Source organism: Heteronotia binoei, chromosome 1 (genome assembly GCF_032191835.1).
Source record: "Heteronotia binoei isolate CCM8104 ecotype False Entrance Well chromosome 1, APGP_CSIRO_Hbin_v1, whole genome shotgun sequence".
NCBI classification, from domain to species: Eukaryota; Metazoa; Chordata; class Lepidosauria; order Squamata; family Gekkonidae; genus Heteronotia; species Heteronotia binoei.
In genome coordinates this window covers 259127800-259144797 of record NC_083223.1, presented here as the reverse complement: position 1 = coordinate 259144797, position 16998 = coordinate 259127800, and the positions used below count along the sequence as shown (strand labels likewise).

Here is a 16998-nt window from a genome sequence, read left to right as displayed (position 1 = left end):
GGGGAGCCTTGGTGTTCATGCACAAAGCATGTGCTCTTCTGCTGGGATATGGACCTGCCCCCAAAGCATGTGACCCTGCCTTAGACCAAGTCAGATCACTGGTGCATCTCGCTCAGTATTGTCTGGCAGTGTAGGGTTGCCAATCTCCAGGTGGGGGCAGGGGATCCCCCGGTTTGGAGGCCCTCCCCTTGCTTCAGGGTCATAAGAAAGCGGGGGGAGGGGAGGGAAATGTCTGCTGGGAACTCTGTTATTCCCTATGGAGACTTATTCCCATAGGAAATAATGGAGAATCGATCCGAGGGTATCTGGGGCTCAGGCGGGGGTGTTTTTTGAGATAGAGGCACCATATTTTCAGTATGGCATCTAGTGCCTCTCCCCAAAATACCCCCACGTTTCAAACAAATTGGACCAGGGGGTCCACTTTTATGAGCCCCAAAAGAAGGTGCCCCTATCCTTCGTTATTTCCTAAGGAAAGCTTTTAAAAAGTTGTGTGGTCCCTTTAGTTGTGATGGCCAGAACTCCCTTTGCAGTGCAATTATGCTTGTCACACCCTTGCTCCTGGCTCCACCCCCAATGTCTCCTGGCTCCACCCCCAAAGTCCCCAGATATTTCTTGAATTGGACTTGTCAGCCCTATGACAGTGACTGACAGTGTCTCAAGCAAAAGAAAGGTCTTTTGAACTTGAACATGCAAAGCAAGTTCTCTGGCACTGAGCCACAGTTGCCTTGTTATGAAAGCATCGCAGAGCGAGGCAGACAATTGGCCTGTTACAGTTCAGCAGCACTGAAATGTAGAACATGTTACGTTTGGAAAGCGCTTAAAACCAAAACCTGCATGGCAGATACAACAGAAGAAACTATGACCCTCTAGTGCCCTCTGGGGGCAGGGAAACATCATACCTGGCACCCATGGGGTCTTGAGGTCATGAGCCCAGTTGCTGTTATCTTGTGCAGGTTACTTTATAAAACCAGTCCAGGGCTCATTTTGTAGCAGAAGCTCCTTTGCATATTAGGCCACACCCCCTGATGTAGCCAATCCTCCAAGAGTTTATAGAACTCTTAGAACAGACCGCACTGTAAGCTCTTGGAGAAATGGCTACATCAGGGGTGTGTGGCCTAATATGCAAAGGAAATCCTGCTACAAAATGAGCCCTGCCCTTGAAGGTGTGGTTCACTTCACCCATCTCAGGTAGGGTTGCCAAACCCCAGGTGGGGGCAGGAGATCCCACGGTTTGGAGACCCTCCCCCCCCCCCCCCCCGCTTCAGGGTCATCAGAAAGCGGCGTGGGGTGGGGCGGGGAGGGAAATGTCTGCTGGGAACTCTATTCCCTATGGAGATTTATTCCCATAGAAAATCATGGAGAATTGATCCATGGCTATCTGGGGCTCGGGGGGGGGGGTGTTTTTTGGGGTAGAGGCACCAAATTTTCAGTATAGCATCTAATGCCTCTCCCCAAAATACCCCCAAGTTTCAAAAAGATTGCACCAGGGGGTCCAATTCTGTGAGCCCCAAAAGAAGGTGCCCCTATCCTTCATTATTTCCTATGGAAGGAAAGAATTGAAAAGGTGTGCCGTCCCTTTAAATGTGATGGCCAGAACTCCCTTTGGAGTTCAATTATGCTTGTCACAGCCTTGATCTTGGCTCCACCCCTAATGTTTCCTGGCTCCACCTCCAAAGTCTTTTGGCTCTACCCCCAAAGTACCCAGATATTTCTTGAATTGGACTTGGCAACCCTAATCTCAGGGTTGCACTGCATGACACAAGAGAAACACCACAATGCTACAGCCTGCCTTCTTCTTCTTTTCTCAGCTCCCTCCCATTTGCCCTTCCTCCCTTTTTATAGCCCCAGCTTCACACCTGGCCCTTGAGCTTGGCTTTGCCCTCTTCTCCTCTGCTCCCAACTTTGCCTATAAACATCTGGGCCCAGAGTCCTTGTTCTCCCACCCAGGTTTTCTCCCTGTCCCCCTCCTTTGAGCTTCCCTGCACCAGACTGCAATGGCTGCCTTGTTGCTGAGGCTACTGCACCTTTCTGCCCTTGGTGCCACCCTGCTCCACTCAGGTGAGTCAGAATCATAGAGTCGGAAGGGACCTCCGGGGTCATCTAGCCCAACCCCCTACACAATGCAGAAACTTCACAAATACCTCCCACCCCCCACATGCACATCCCCAGTGACCCTTCTTCCATGCCCAGAAGATGGCAACAAACCTCCAAGATCCCTTGCCAAACTGGCCTGGAGAAAAATTGCTGGTTGATCCCAAAGTGGTCTCCCTGCTGGTCCCAAGACTGACTCCCAAGTGGTTTTGTCACTGGATCCAAGTTTGTTTCTGGGTAGCCTGCCACAAGCTCCCCGCAAAACACAACAACAACAACAACACAGCAAATAAGTGCAGTGATCCTTAAGACAACAAAGATTGCCGATCACATGCCTTAATAGTACTGGGACTTTTTCACCCACTTTCCATTTTTCAGTAGGAATAGCACAGTAGCTTTTTAAAAGCCCAGAAAATGAACATGCTCGATATTCCTTGCTAAGCTGTCTTTGCTAGCTGTCTCTGACTTGCTACACAGCCAATTTGTTCATCTCTTCCTCTCTGCTCTTATTCCATGAAGCAGGGCCTGTTGGGGGCGGAAAGGATGCCCCCTAGTGGCAGCTGCCGTAGCACGAGCTCCTCCCATTTGGAGTTGCCAGCTGTGAAACGTGGAGCAGCAGTCAAACAGAAAGGTAAGTCCGAGGCAGGGGTGGTGGACTCCCCAGTATAATTCTGTATCAATAGCAAATGAAGTTCTGCCATTGGAATAATGTTTGGAGATTAAGCCTGGTAGCATACAAGCAGTTAAGATTTGCTGTAGTTTGCGCATAAAAGCCAAGTCATATTTTTTACTAATTTGCGTTTTATGTTCTTTCTCTTTTCTAAATTTCCAAATATTTAAATGATAAAAAACAAACACCCGATAAACAAACAAACATTAACTTCTGCAATGCAAAAGAAACTCAGTAGGAAAGAAGAGTAGGTTTTATCTGCAGAGAAGAGGAGAGAGGGAGGGAGAGTTTAAATCAGATTGAAAAGTCCTCATCCTGTAGCTGTCTCTGGGAACTGCATAAGCAAAGCACAAAGATGGTATCCAATCAGGGCTTTTTTTGTAGCAGGAACTCCTTTGCATATTAGGCCACACACCCCTGATGTAGCCAATCGTCCAAGAGCTTACAGGTAGGGTGACCATAATGTCTGAAGGCCAGCCAGGGACACCTTGGGGGGGGGTGAAGGTAGGGGTGCGCGCGCGCCGCCGGAAACAGGAAGTGACGCCACTTCCGGTGACGTCATGCCACCGCCGGAAACAGGAAGTGACGCCACTTCCTGTGACATCATTTCCCCCACGTCACCTGCCGGAAACGGGAAGTGACATCACTTCCTGTGACATCACTTCCCCCAAATGACATCATTTCCCCCAAATGCCACTGCCGGAAACAGGAAGTGACTTCACAGCACTTCCTGTGACGTCCCCAAAAATCCCCCAAATATCACCACTGGAAACAATTTTGTTCTCAAATCCTGTATATACTTCATCAGTATATCGGATAAGGCACTTTCTCAACTGTGCTGCATAATGCAGCCTATTTATTTTGTCCTGTTTGCTCTGTTGGCTCTATCTGCGCCACCTTCATCACTTTCGGGGTGTGGATCCCCCAGTGGGGTGGTCTCCCGACTCCCTCCGCCGGCTATTTCTGATAGCCCTGCGCCCCCTCTTTCATTTGATATGTGTCCCGTGCGGGTGCCACCCTCCTGCCAGGAGATGCCGCAAAATGAGCCCCCTTGAGGCTTATGGCGGCAGGGCTCGGGGGAAGCGAGCTAGACTGCTGTTCTTTTGAGGGTTATAGAGTGTTTCGAGCCCGTCCCTGTGGCATCGGTCCCATCGTTGTGGGACCCAGGGGGCCGGCGCAGCAGCACGCCGAAGCAGCCTGTCACTAATAACACAGGTCGAGATGCAGGACAGGAACCCGGAAGTGACCGACAGGGAGGGAGGGAGGGAAGGAAGAAAGGAGGGAAGGAAGGAAGGAAGGAAGGAAGAAAGGAAGGAAGGAAGGAAGGAGGGCCTCCAGGGACCAGCGGAGGCCGCAGAGAGGCCTCAGCTGTTTGGCGCTGGTCGCGCCGCGGCCTCTCCGCGGCCTCCGCTGGTCGCTGGAGGCCCTCCAGAGTCTCTGGAGGGCCTCCAGCGACCAGCGGAGGCCGCGGAGAGGCCTCCGCCACCGCCGCCGGGCCCCGCGCGCGGGCGGGGAAGGCGGCGAGTGAGGGAGGGAGCGTCCCTGCGCACGCGCAGGAATGCTCCCTCCCTCACTTGCCGCCTTCCCCGCCCGCGCCCACGGCCCACCGCCTCCGGGGCTGGCTAAACCGGGACCTTTAAATGGTCCCGGTATAGGCAGCCCGGGAGGCGGGATTTGGTGGCCAGAACCGGGAAAGTCCCGGGAGACCGGGACGGTCTGGCCACCCTACTTACAGGGCTCTTCTTACAGGGTCTACTGTAAGCTTCAGGAGGATTGGCTACATCAGGGGTGTGTGTCCTAGGGAGTTACTGCTACAAAATTAGCCCTATATCCAACACTGCTGTTTCCTCCTCCTCTGGGGTAGCTAGTATTTTTAGTTACATTTCTGAACACCAAGTATCCCTTTGGCCTTTATGGCTAACAGCCACTGGTAGACCATTCCTCCTGCAGGAATTTTCCTAATCACCTCTTAAAGTTATCCAGGACCGTGACCATTGCTATATCCTGTGGCAGAAAGTTCCATAAGCCAATTGTGTGAAGAATTGTTTCCTTTGGTATTAAGAAGAAGAAGAAGATTTTGGATTCTGAATCTCAGTCTCAGAGCGGTCACAATCTCCTCTACCTTCCCCCCTCGCACAACAAACACCCTGTGAGGTAGGTGGGGCTGAGAGTGCTTTTACAGCAGCTGCCCTTTCAACGACAGCTTCTATGAAAGCGATGGCTGACCCAAGGCCATCTCAGCAGGTACAAGTGGAGTGGGGAATCAAACCCGGTTCTCCCAGATAAGAGTCTGCACACTTAACCACTACACCAAACTGGCTCTCCCGAAGTTTACAGTAGACCCTGTAAGAAGAGCCTGGTAAGCTCTTGGAGGATTGGCTACATCAGGGGTGTGTGGCCTAATATGCAAAGAAGAGGCATCCCTGCTTGTATTTTTCCTCTAAACTTAAAAAATCCCAAACTTTTTACAAAAGAATAAATGGAGAAAGGTAGATAGAAATTGAAATCGTAACAGGTGAAAGTCCAAAGTTTTTAAAGAAAAACATTTGAGTTGATATAGAATTTACTTATTCATTCATACTCAACCTTTCACCCCAGTGAGGAGGACACAAAGCAGCCTGCATCACTCTCCTTCATTTTATTCTCACACCCGCCCTTTGAGGTAGGTTAGGTTGACTGAGTGGCCCAAGGTCATCCAGCCAGCTTCCATGGCAGAGGGGGGATTTGAACCTAGATCTCTTAGATCTTAATCCAACCCTCTTACTGCTATATCACACTAGCTGGCTGCTGAGATAGGTAGGCAAGTGGAGTCCAAGCAGCTTCTGAAGTTTAACCCCTTCACTGCTGAAAGGCACATTCAATCCCCCCCCCCACACACCTATTTGCAGTTTCAAGGTTTTTTGTCAAGCATTGCCCAGAACCATACATTTCCTCTGTAAAAGCTAAGGTTTTTTGTAGTATGCATTGAGCATATGAAGCTGCCTTATACTGAATCAAATCCTTGGTCCATCAAAGTCAGTATTGTCTACCCAGACTGGCAGCGGCACTCCAGGGTCTCAAGCTGAGTTTTTTTACGCCTGTTTGCCTGGACCCTTTTTAGTTGGAGATGCCGGGGATTGAACCTGGGACCTTCTGCTTATCAAGCAGACACTCTACCACTGAGCCACCATCCCTCCCCAAAGAGCATCAGTGAGTATGGCAGACTATAAACAAAGTAAATAAAATATTCAGATGATCTAATTATGCCTTCTCTGTCTTTCACCTGGCTTCTTAGGAGCGTGTCTCCGGCCCCAGAGCCCTGAGCAGGCTCAGGAAGAATTGCAGGCCCTTCGAGCAGAGGTTTTGATGCTCCGGCAGCACCTGGATGCCTCTGAGAGCCAGTGCAAATGTCTGCTTGAGACTCGCTGCCAGAACCGGGAGACCCAGGCCTCGGACCAAGCAAAACAGGCACTGTCCTGGGGAGTATCACAGAAAAAGGGGATGCCAGAGATCCAGGGCAACAGCCGTGATGGGCTGAGGGTGCTAGGCCCAGATCAAGGAGAGGCCTCAATAGCAGGAAAGGTTAAGGGGGGCAGAGGAAGGGTTGAGATGGAAGCCTGGCTGAAGAAGAAGGGAGATTTGGAACTTCTTGAGGTAGGAGAAACAGGAGTAGGAATGGCCGTAGTAGAGTCGGGGCAGGCCTCAGGGAAGTTGCCCTCCTTGGCGGAAGAAGAGGACTGCACCACGATCCACACTTTGCCCAAAGGAGAGGCCAACCATGAGGGGAAAACTGAGCCAGAGGGAGACATGGAGGCCCTACATGAGGAGATCCGGGCCTTAGCCACAGGGAAAGCCAAAGCAGAGGCCCAAGCCAGCCTGGCTCAGCAGAAACTGCAGAGTCTCCAGGCCACTCTGGGGAAGCAGACGGAGCGGTTGGCTGAAGCCATGGAGACCCAGAGCCACCACCTGGAGGAGTTGCTGACCAGTGCTGAGGAGAAGGACCAGCTGGTACAAAGTCTAAACCGGGAGCTGGAAGAGACCAAGAAGGCGTTTGGTGCGGCCAGTGCAGAGAACCAGCAGCTGAGGGCACTGCTCAGGAAACAGCATGGAGCCAAACCTGCTAAAGTCTCAGATACACCTAGAGGCAGCAACACGAGAGAGGCTCCTGGGGAAGAATTGCAGGACCAGACGCAGGAAGGCCAAGTAAGTACCGGGCTAGCAGCACATTTGTAAGAAGAAAAGCTGAGAATAGGGGAACAAGTAAGGGTTTATCTTGTGGGGAGGACATCCAGGGCTGGTATCTTTCTGTGCACACAGAATCTTGGGAATCAGCAAATGTTTTTAAGAAAGAAGTTTCTAGAAGTTTCTAGCCTTCATGGTAGCAGAGACAATTGGTTATATTGGTCTTGTTGTGAGTATGTATGTAGAGCCTCGATGCTTCAGAACCTGGTTTTTTTACGCCTGTCAAATCTCAGTTGTGGAACACATAATGCCACAATAATGAGGGTGCATTGGAGCATGTACAGAGTGGATTTTCTGTCTCATTTACTGAATAAATTAGAGCACTTTGGTAGGCTTTAGCTCTGCTCTGCCATCACCATTTGAAGAAATCAATAGCTCCTTTCTGACATCCTGCCAAACCATGGCTCTTCATTATGGTAAGATACATGCTCTGAATTCATAGAATGTGGTTTACAATTGGTTGACAGGGCAGGATCAGAACCCAGGGTTTCAAGCCAGGTCTGATTGGGCATAAGAACTCAAAAGACTCTTGCTGCATCAGGCCATCTAGTCCAGCATCCTGTCTCACACAGTGACCTCTCTTCTGGAAGCCCAACAACAGTCCATAAAGTCCAGGACTTTCCCCCGGTGCCTTCTGGTTCTGGGATTGAGAGGTTTAATGCCCTTTAGTTACCAGAGCGAGTAGCCACTGACAAACCTCCACTAAGCTGTATTCCTGCAGCCATCACGACATCCTCTGGCAGCAAATTGCCCATTTTAATCATTCACTGTGTAAATAGGTATTTCCTTCTGCCCATCCTGAACCTACTACCCATCAGCTTCATTGGATGCCCTTGAGTTCTAGTATTTTGAGAGAGTGGAAAAAATGTCTCCTTCTACGGACAAACCGTGGATACAGTCACCGCTGGAGGGAAGTTGACAGACGGCAGGCAGACCAGTAATTCCAAACCATGGTTTGCATATTATACATTTTGGAAATTCAAACCACGGTTTGGGATCTAAACTTCGGTTGGTGCAAACCATGGTTTGGCATGACGATCCCTGAACTGAGCCATTGTATCTGTTTGCCTGAATAAATGTTAGTCTCTCCTCGGTGCCCCCTGTCTGCATCTGACAAAATCTGCTTCATGGGTCTTCCAGGAAATCAGGGACCTACAGGAAGAATTGGCACGTCAAGAGGCCTGGCGATGGGGAAAAGGAGATGGCGGCACCATAGCTGCCCCTGAATCAGTGCATTTAGGTGGCCTCGGTCAAGCAGAAACTGTGGATGGTAAGTGCGAGTCACACAGAATGTCGAAAGGAAAGGAATCCAAACAAAGAACACTTTTTCCATTAAGATGGTCTACATGGGTTATTACAATGCAGACTTGCATACTTTAAATGTTCTTCCATACAAAAACATCCTTCCATTTGGAAAGCTGGGGTGCTTTCAATCCCCGGCCCTAAAGAGGCCAGGCTCATGACAACTAGAGCCAGGGCCTTTTCTGTAGCAGCCCCACACTGGTGGAATGAGCTCCCGGAGGAGGTCAGGGCCCTGCGAGAGTTTGTACAATTCCACAGGGCCTGTAAGACAACACTCTTCCACCAGGCATTTGTAAGTTAGACCATTGGCTACTACAGTCTCCGAAAAATATCTGGACCACCTCTAGCAATCTGCTCCATATAGAACATCTGGACCACTAAGATATGCTTCACGGAGAGCACCCAGCTGGAATAGCAAGACAACACATTTAAGAACATAGCACCTGAAATGTCAATTTCTATGTTTTAAATTATTTTTAATGTTTTACTGTATGCTTATATTCACGCATATGCATGACCATGTGAGCTGCCCTGAGCCTGCTTCGGCGAGGAGGGCGGGATACAAATTGAATTAAATAAATAAATAAATAAAAAGCTTAGCAAGTCAGGGAGAAGCTTAGGCTAGAACCATTTTCCCTAGGCTAGGAGGGGCCATAGCTCAGTGGCAGAGTCTCTGCTTGGCATGCAGAAGGTCCCAGGTTCAATCTCCAGTATCTCCAATTAAAAGGACCAGGCAGTAGGTGATGGGAAAGACCTCTGCCTGAGACCCTGGAGAGTTGCTCTGTGCCAGAGCAGACAATACCAACCCTCCTCTCCTTCCTTGGAGGTTTTCAAACAGAGGCTAGATGGCCATCTGACAGCAGTGAAGATCCTGTGCATTTAGGGGGAGGTATTTGTGAGTTTCCTGCATTGTGCAGGGGGTTGGACTAGATGACCCTGGAGGTCCCTTCCAACTCTATGATTCTACTAGACAAACAGTCTAGCTGCGGCATCCCCAAACCTTTTGAGCCCGTGGGCACATTTGAAATTCTGACACAGCATGGTGGGCACAGCAACAAAATGGCTGCTGGAAGAGGTGGAGCCACCACAGAAGGAGAGCCACAGTTGAAGTTTAGTAAAGTGATGCTGATTCTTGTGCTGTGGTGGCTGCTGCCGCTAAAGCAACATCTTAAAAAATCTGCACAGCCAATCCGATCTTCAAGGGCTAATCAGAACCCCTCCTGGGCAAAAGTCCTACTTGCCCCCATCCACTTCCTAAAAACTTGGCGGGCAGGCCTGTAGCTACGGGGGGTGGGGGTGGGAAGGCACATCCTTTCAACACCCCCCCCTCCATTGGAGGCCCCCCAATCTGTCCCTTTTGCTCACTGCCCCTCTGAACAAGCAATAGCATTGCTGCATCACTCAAAACCCTTCCTCAAAGCCTTCCCCTTTTCACTGTCTTCTCTCCCCTTCCCTAACAAAGTGAGCAGAGCAAAGGCGGGGGTGGGGGAGAGAGTCTTCTAACAGCTAGCCTTTTGACCTCCCAAATTCGGTTTAAGAGATCTCTGTCTCTCTGAGAGAGGGGCACATAAGAAAGGAGTGGGAGGGGGGTGGAGCTGCCATGACTGCCCAGGCAAAGGGAGGTTAGCTTGTGGAACTCAAGACAGCTTACAGTGTCAAGAGCCCAGGGCCGTCAAACTGGGTGCCCCCCCCCCAGCAAATCCTGCTTTGGGCCCTGCTAAACATGACATCCTGGCTACGGTCCTGTTGGCGGGGACCCCTGTTCTAGCTCAATATAAGGGAGCTTCATGAGTTTGCTGTTTTTCGTGTGGGACTCTTGAAACAGAGGAGCATTGCACTGGGTGAGCTGGCTTCTGCAGTCTGAAATGATACTAGCCTAGACACAGGTTTGTGAGACCTAGACAAAGCTGCTGAGTTGGAATTCCTATGCCTTATCAATCCTGGTCTCCATAGAGACTGGGAGTGGCTGGTTTGCTACAGAGAACTTTCTTTAGAGGTTATAGCGATGCCAGCATCCAGGTGGGACCATCCTGGAGATCTCCCAGAATAACACCTCATCTCCAGACTTCAGAGATCAGTTCCCCTGGAGAAAATAGAAGAAGATGATGATATTGGATTTATATCCCGTGCTCCACTCTGAATCTCAGAGTCTCAGAGTGGCTTACAATCTCGTTTTCCTTCCTCCCCCACAACAGACACCCTGTGAGCTGGGTGGGGTTGAGAGAGCTCTCCCAGAAGCTGCCCTTTCAAGGACAACTCCTATGAAAGCTACGTCTGACTCTATGGGGAACACTGCTGAAGAACTAGGCCAAGGTATGAGGAGAATTATTCTGAAGAGACATGGCTAATTAACAGGTCATGTGACCTCGCCTCACCTAGGGGTTGTCTTTATTAGTCCAGAGGGCCTAAAGCAACCCTTTCCCTCACTGGTCCGTGTCTCCCTGAGCGTTATTTGGGCCCTCAGTCCAGCAGCCCAAAGCAGTGAGCAAAAAACCAACGTGATCGATATTACTTATAAAACTAAACCATAAAGGGTTTTATTTATAATGTGTTGGGATAAAAATTCCTGATATATAGACAATCACCTTGCTTATTTTTCTTTATAGTAAATGATATTTCACAAATAACATTTTCTTTTATTGGAAAACATAAAAGAATCTAGTATAATAGCAAACCGTAAAAGAATACAGTAAAAAAGATATTAAAGTTAGCATACCACTAACCATAAACAGAGGCCTAAATTGCTGCCCTTTAGCTATGGTAGCTAACTTATGAGGAGATCATTTTGAATTTTGGGGGAAGAGAGAGATTTCAAAAGATGTGAGGAAGACCGCAAAATGCACAGCAAAAAAATAGCGCAATCCCCCCCTCCAGTATTAAGAGTATTCGCTGTTGTTCTTGTTTTTTGTACCTCCTCTCAACACAAATTGGTTGTGTTCTTCTGGGATTTGTGCGTTTGGTGTGCATATATTCCAGTATCTAGGCCTGTGTAATTTTTGAATGACAGGAGTCATTGGGGGCCGAAGTTATTTAGGAGACTAGAACAGGATCTCTAGACATATGGAAAATGTCATGCAATCCAGTCATTATTTTATTTTTGAAACTTGAGGGGGTTTCTTTTAAGGAGAGGCACCAGATGCTATGCTGGAATTGTGGTGCCTCTACTTCAAAACAGCCCAAGATACTCTTTTTTGTAAATTCTTGGAGGATTGGCTACATCAGGGGCATGTGGCCTAATATGCAAAGGAGCTCCTGCTAGAATTCCACCCCTGGTTGTGAGGGGTTTATCCCTCCTTCAGGGGCAGGGCTGGTCCTGTCACCAGGCAAACTAGGTGATTGCCTAGGGCGCCAGCCTTCTGGGGTCCTGAATTGGGCACTCCCACATGACTCAGTGACGTTATCAGTGCAGGGGAGGGCATGCCAGAAGTTAGCCTTGCCTAGGGTGCCAAACAGTCTAGGGCCAGCCCTACTCAGGGAGGCAACCTTTGAGAATCTCAGGTTTGCTTGGGGACCGACACGTTCCAATTCCTGTTCCAATTCCTGCTTTCTGTGTCTTGCAGTACTTCAGGCTGCCCAGAAGAGGGAGCGCTGGTTGCAGGGGAGTCGCCGGGATGCTGAGACCCAGACGGAGGGGCCGTACTGTGGACTTCGGCGCCGGGAGCAGATTTCAGTGGCTTTTGATGACACCCAGTATGAACCCTACGGGCTGCCTGAAGTAGTCATGAAGGGTATGTAGAAACTGGAAAGGGAGAAACACCACTCTGCCCAGAAACGATTGTTCACCTGGCCCCTGCAGGTGAGACCACAAATGTGAGCCTCTGCCTGTACGGTTGCCAATCCCCAGTTGGGGGCAGGGGATCCCCCGATTTGGAGGCCCTCCCCCCACTTCAGGGTCATCAGAAAGGGGGGGGGCAGGGAAATGTCTGCTGGGCACTCCATTATTCCCTATGGAGACCGATTCCCATAGGGTATAATGGAGAATGGATCCACTGGTATCTGGGGCTGGGGGGGGCGCTGTTTTTTGAGGTAGAGGCACCAAATTTACCGCATAGCATTCGTTGCCTCTCCTCAAAACACCCTCCAAGTTTCAAAAGGATTGGACCAGGCAGTCCAGTTCTATGAGCCCCAAAAGAAGGTGCCCCTATCCTACATTATTTCTATGGGGGAGAAGGCATTTAAAAGGCGTGTGGTCCCTTTAAATGTGATGGCCAGAACTCTCTTTGGAGTTCCATTGTGCTTGTCACAAGCTTGCTCCTGCCTCCACCTCAGTGTCTCCTGGCTCCACCCCCAATGTCTCTTGGCTGCACCCCCAAAGTCCCTCGATATTTCTTGAATTGGACCTGGCAACCCTATCTGCCTGCCATCTGGAATGATACATTCTGTTGTTCCACCTGAGGAACCTGCCTCCTCATTCCCCCATGTGTAGACCAGCCTTTTAAGAAGTTTCATCTGAACAGGCCTGATCTCCTTTCCCTTCCAGGATTTGCTGACATTCCCCAGGGCCCTTTGTGCCCTTATGTGCTCCGGCGAGGCATTTTGGGAAGTGCTCCTGTTGCCCAGTTGGCCCCAAGAGCAGAGCCAGAAGATGATTCCCCTGAGGGGGAGGAAGGGACTGGAGTTTGAAGACAGCCATCCAGGTGAGGAAATCCAGATTAATACAGCTGGTGCCACCCCAGGGACAGCTGCATTTTGGGCCAGGCAAGGTAGCCAAAAACTCTGCATTCCCCACCCCCACCCCAAGTTAAAAGTTTGAAACAATGGTCACCTTCTCTGGAGCCATGCTACCTGCCCCATCTCCCAGTCAGTGAGGTTTAGTGGTTAAGAGCAGCAGTCTGTAATCAGAACCGGGCTTGATTCCCCACTCCTCCACATACAGCCAGCAGGGTGACCTTGGGTCAGTCACAGTTCTTTCAGAGCTCTCTCAGCCCCACCTACCTCAGAGGGTGTCTTTTGTGGGGAGAGGCAAGGAAGGAGATTGCTGCTCTGAGTGAAAGGCGGGGTATAGATCCAACTCTTCTCATGAAGTGGAAAAGCAAGCATTTGGTCATGCACAGAGTGCCAGGAAACCTGGGTTCAAATCCCAGTCATGGCATGAAGGTTCCTTGGTTGAACCCAGGCCAATCACTCTCTTAACACGGCCTACTTCACAGGGATGTTGTGAATAGGGGAGAAGGACCCAGTAAAGTGCCCTGAATTCCTTGGGGGGAAGGGTGGGGTAAGAATATAAAAAGCCAATCAGAATAATGTTTTCTACATTCAGATGATGTCTGATAATAATGTTTTCCTTGTCGTCTTGGATTTTTCTCACTTGCCTACTGCAGACTCGTCAGCTCTGCATTGTGCCAGCCTGGTACCTGGACATTCACATCTGCAACAATATTTCTTCACTGGCTGCCACAGATCAGCGGTTACTGCAGACCTCTGCTTCTTCACCTCCTGCACTACCTTTGTCATCTGGAAGGAGACAGACAAGATTCCTTGGCCACCGTCCCATAAACTGGCGGCAACTCATGGTTCTGCAGGATTTATAACTTCCTAAAAGGTGCTAGAAGCATTCTGAGCTGAAAACAACATTCTGCGCCCCCCCCCCCCATACACACACCCCATACCACACCCTTCCTTCCACTGGTCTCCAAGGGAGTCATTTTAAACAAGTCAGAAGCCTGGGAGACCATCGGACTGATAGGGGAAAGGGGGGGGGGCGTTTCCCTTCCCAGGTTTTGCCTGCTGGTCCCTCATTGGAGGAGTCCATCTTTCCATAGTTGCTGTTGCTCCCTGATGGCCAATCACAGGCTCTGTAGTGTGATTTGCTTTTTCTTCTGGTAACCAATAGCTAAGAAGCTGGAACACATGGCTCTCTCCACCCCTCTCCCCTACTTTGTTTTTTTGATGGCAATAAACAACACAGCCCCCTGGTGAAACATTCTATTTCTTGGTTATTTATGAATTGCTTAATAACGAACCACTCACGACTTTGGAGGGTTGTCTGCAACCTTCGTGTAGCGTATGGCAATTGCACATGCATGTGCTTTGTTGTATGTACACATGGGGGAAACACACACCTGGCCGTGTCCAGAGGCAGCCTGCCCAGTGGCTGCACAGCATCTCCAGCGCAAAAATGCAGAAATTGGAAGCTGGCAGAGAACAAAGCTCTGCCCTGAAGGGATGAAGAAGAAGAAGAAGAAGATATTGGATTTCTATCCCGCCCTCCACTCCGAAGAGTCTCAGAGCGGCTCACAATCTCCTTTACCTTCCTCCCCCACAACAGGATCTGCATTCAGTGTGTGGGGTGGGGAAAGAAATGGCCGTTTTTCTATTTCTTCCTGATTGCTGACACACACACACACACACACCCCCGATAGACAACTGGTGTTTCTGCAGGTTGCTGATTATGTAGAAGAAGAAGAAGATATTGGATTTATATTCCGCCCTCCACTCTGAATCTCAGAGCGGCTCACAATCTCCTTTACCTTCCTCCCCCACAACAGGCACCCTGTGAGGTGGGTGGGGCTGAGAGAGCTCTCCCAGAAGCTGCCCTTTCAAGGATAGCTCTGTGATAGGTATGGCTGACCCAAGGCCATTCCAGCAGCTGCCAGTGGGGAATCAAACCCAGCTCTCCCAGATAAGAGTCCGCACATTTAACCATTACACCAAACTGGCTAGTAAAGTTATCTGTACACTTTGCAGGAGGTAGATGACATCCTATATAGAGTTTATACCCTTGTAAGTCCTATTGGCTTCAGTGGACTTATTTATTTATTTCAGTAAATTTATATCCCGCCCTTTCCCAAGTGGGCTCAGGGCAGATTAGGGGCGGTGGCTCAGTGGTAGAGCATCTGCTTGGGAAGCAGAAGGTCCCAGGTTCGATCCCTGGCATCTCCAAAAAAGGGTCCAGGCAAATAGGTGTGAAAAGCCTCAGCTTGAGACCCTGGAGAGCCGCTGCCAGTCTGAGAAGACAGTACTGACTTTGATGGACCAAAGGTCTGATTCAGTATAAGGCAGCTTCATATGTTCATATGTACATCCAAGTAAAACCAGTCAAATACAATTAAACCAGTAAAATACAATTAAAAGCAAAACAACACAACACAGTACTATATAACAAAGGCAGACGGGCTCGTAGTGCAGGTTGGAATATAATCAGTGGCCCAGATATAATCATTCAGATAACAGATCACTGTGGGGGAGGATAGCAGATAGTATAGGCAATGAGGAGAAGGATGCCCACTTGCCTCAACCAAACACCTGGTGGAACAGCTCTCTTAAAGGCCCTACGGAAAGGTAACATATCCGGTACGGCCCGTATCTCCATAGGGAGCTGATTCCACCAGGCCAGACGGACGTCCTTTGGGCCAGGGTTGGCCAAAAGATGTTGGTTGGCAGATCACAGCAACCTTTGGGCTTAGAAGGGTGTAGCTTTGTTTAGGATTTCACCGCAAGCTCCCCAGAGTGGTGGGCTTGTTGTTGGTATCCAACCTGCTGGCAAATAGATTCAGGTAGGGTAGCTGTGTTGGTCTGAAGCAGCGGAACAAATTTTGAGTCCAGTGGCACCTACTAAGTTTTATTCTGGATATAAGCTTTCATGTGAAAACTAGTGTGCATGCACATGAATGCTTATACCCGGAATAAAACTTGGTTGGCATTATAGGTGCCGCAGATTCGAACTTCTGGCAAAAGAAATAACTTGCGTGTCACAACGCCAACCCCGCCATTATCATTGTGTTCTCCTGCAAGTCTCTTGCCATTCAAAGAAATCTCACGCTTCTACTTCCCCTGGTTTGAGACTCAGAAAAACAAGGGTGTTTTCCATGCCACTTAAGAAATATCACCCATTTGTGTTTCATGGTGATTAATCTGAATGTATCAAACAGGGCTGTATTTGGTATGGAATCCAAGGGTTGTCCCTCCAGCCTGCTGTTCTACTACAAACGCCAGCCACGCATCGACTCTGCTGCGGCACTGTGATGGATCGTCTGCTAAAAATTATGTCCCACCCTGCTTATGAATTGTTTTGACAGCTTAGCGGAAAATTGATATTCAAATATTTACTTATTTAAAATATTTATTAATCCACTTTTTCCCCCAATACTGCCCCTGTGTTCAAATGTGATATGATCTGGAATCTGGACCCTTGTTTTGAAGCTCCTATGTTACATGAGCTACTTTAAGGGTTTAGTTTGGGGGCAGGCAGGTGGGGGGGCAGGGAATGAAACTGGGCATTCCCCCCCCCAAAGAGGGTTGATGCGAGGAGGATTTACTTATTGAGTATGTCTTTATCCCACCCTTTCTCCAAGGAAAGAGCCCCGTGGCGCAGAGTTTTAAAGCTGCAGTACTGCAGTCGGAGCCCTCTGCTCACAACCTGAGTTAGATTCCAGTGGAAGCTGGTTCAGGTAGCTGGCTCGAGGTTGACTCCGCCTTCCATCCTTCAGAGGTTGGTAAAATGAGCACCCAGTTTGCTGGGGGGGGAAGTGTAATGATTGGGGAAGGCAATGGCAATCCACCCCGTAAAAAAGTCTGCAGTGAAAACATTGTGAAAGCAGCATCACCCCAGAGTCGGAAACGACTGGTGCTTGCACAGGGGACCTTTCCTTTCCTTATCCCGCCCTTTCTCCAAGGAGTCCAGAACACAACACGCATGGTTCTTTTTTCCTCACAACAGCCCTGTGAGGTAGGTTGGGCAGAAGAAATAAGTGGCCTAAGATCACCTAGTGAAT

At 49.4% G+C, this 16998-nt stretch overlaps 1 protein-coding gene across 1 annotated transcript in view; it reads left to right on the top strand.

Moving 5' to 3' along the window:
* Window positions 1-14205, top strand: part of LOC132582771 (centromere protein F-like) — a 36132-nt gene extending 21927 nt beyond the window's left edge. The window contains exons 7-12 of the mRNA XM_060254491.1: window positions 2611-2722; window positions 6036-6943; window positions 8123-8252; window positions 11845-12012; window positions 12765-12921; window positions 13606-14205. Coding sequence (XP_060110474.1) covers window positions 2611-2722; window positions 6036-6943; window positions 8123-8252; window positions 11845-12012; window positions 12765-12907 — 1461 coding nt within the window. The 3' untranslated portion in view covers window positions 12908-12921; window positions 13606-14205. The remainder of the gene's footprint in view (window positions 1-2610; window positions 2723-6035; window positions 6944-8122; window positions 8253-11844; window positions 12013-12764; window positions 12922-13605) is intronic.
* Window positions 14206-16998: the final 2793 nt, after the last annotated feature.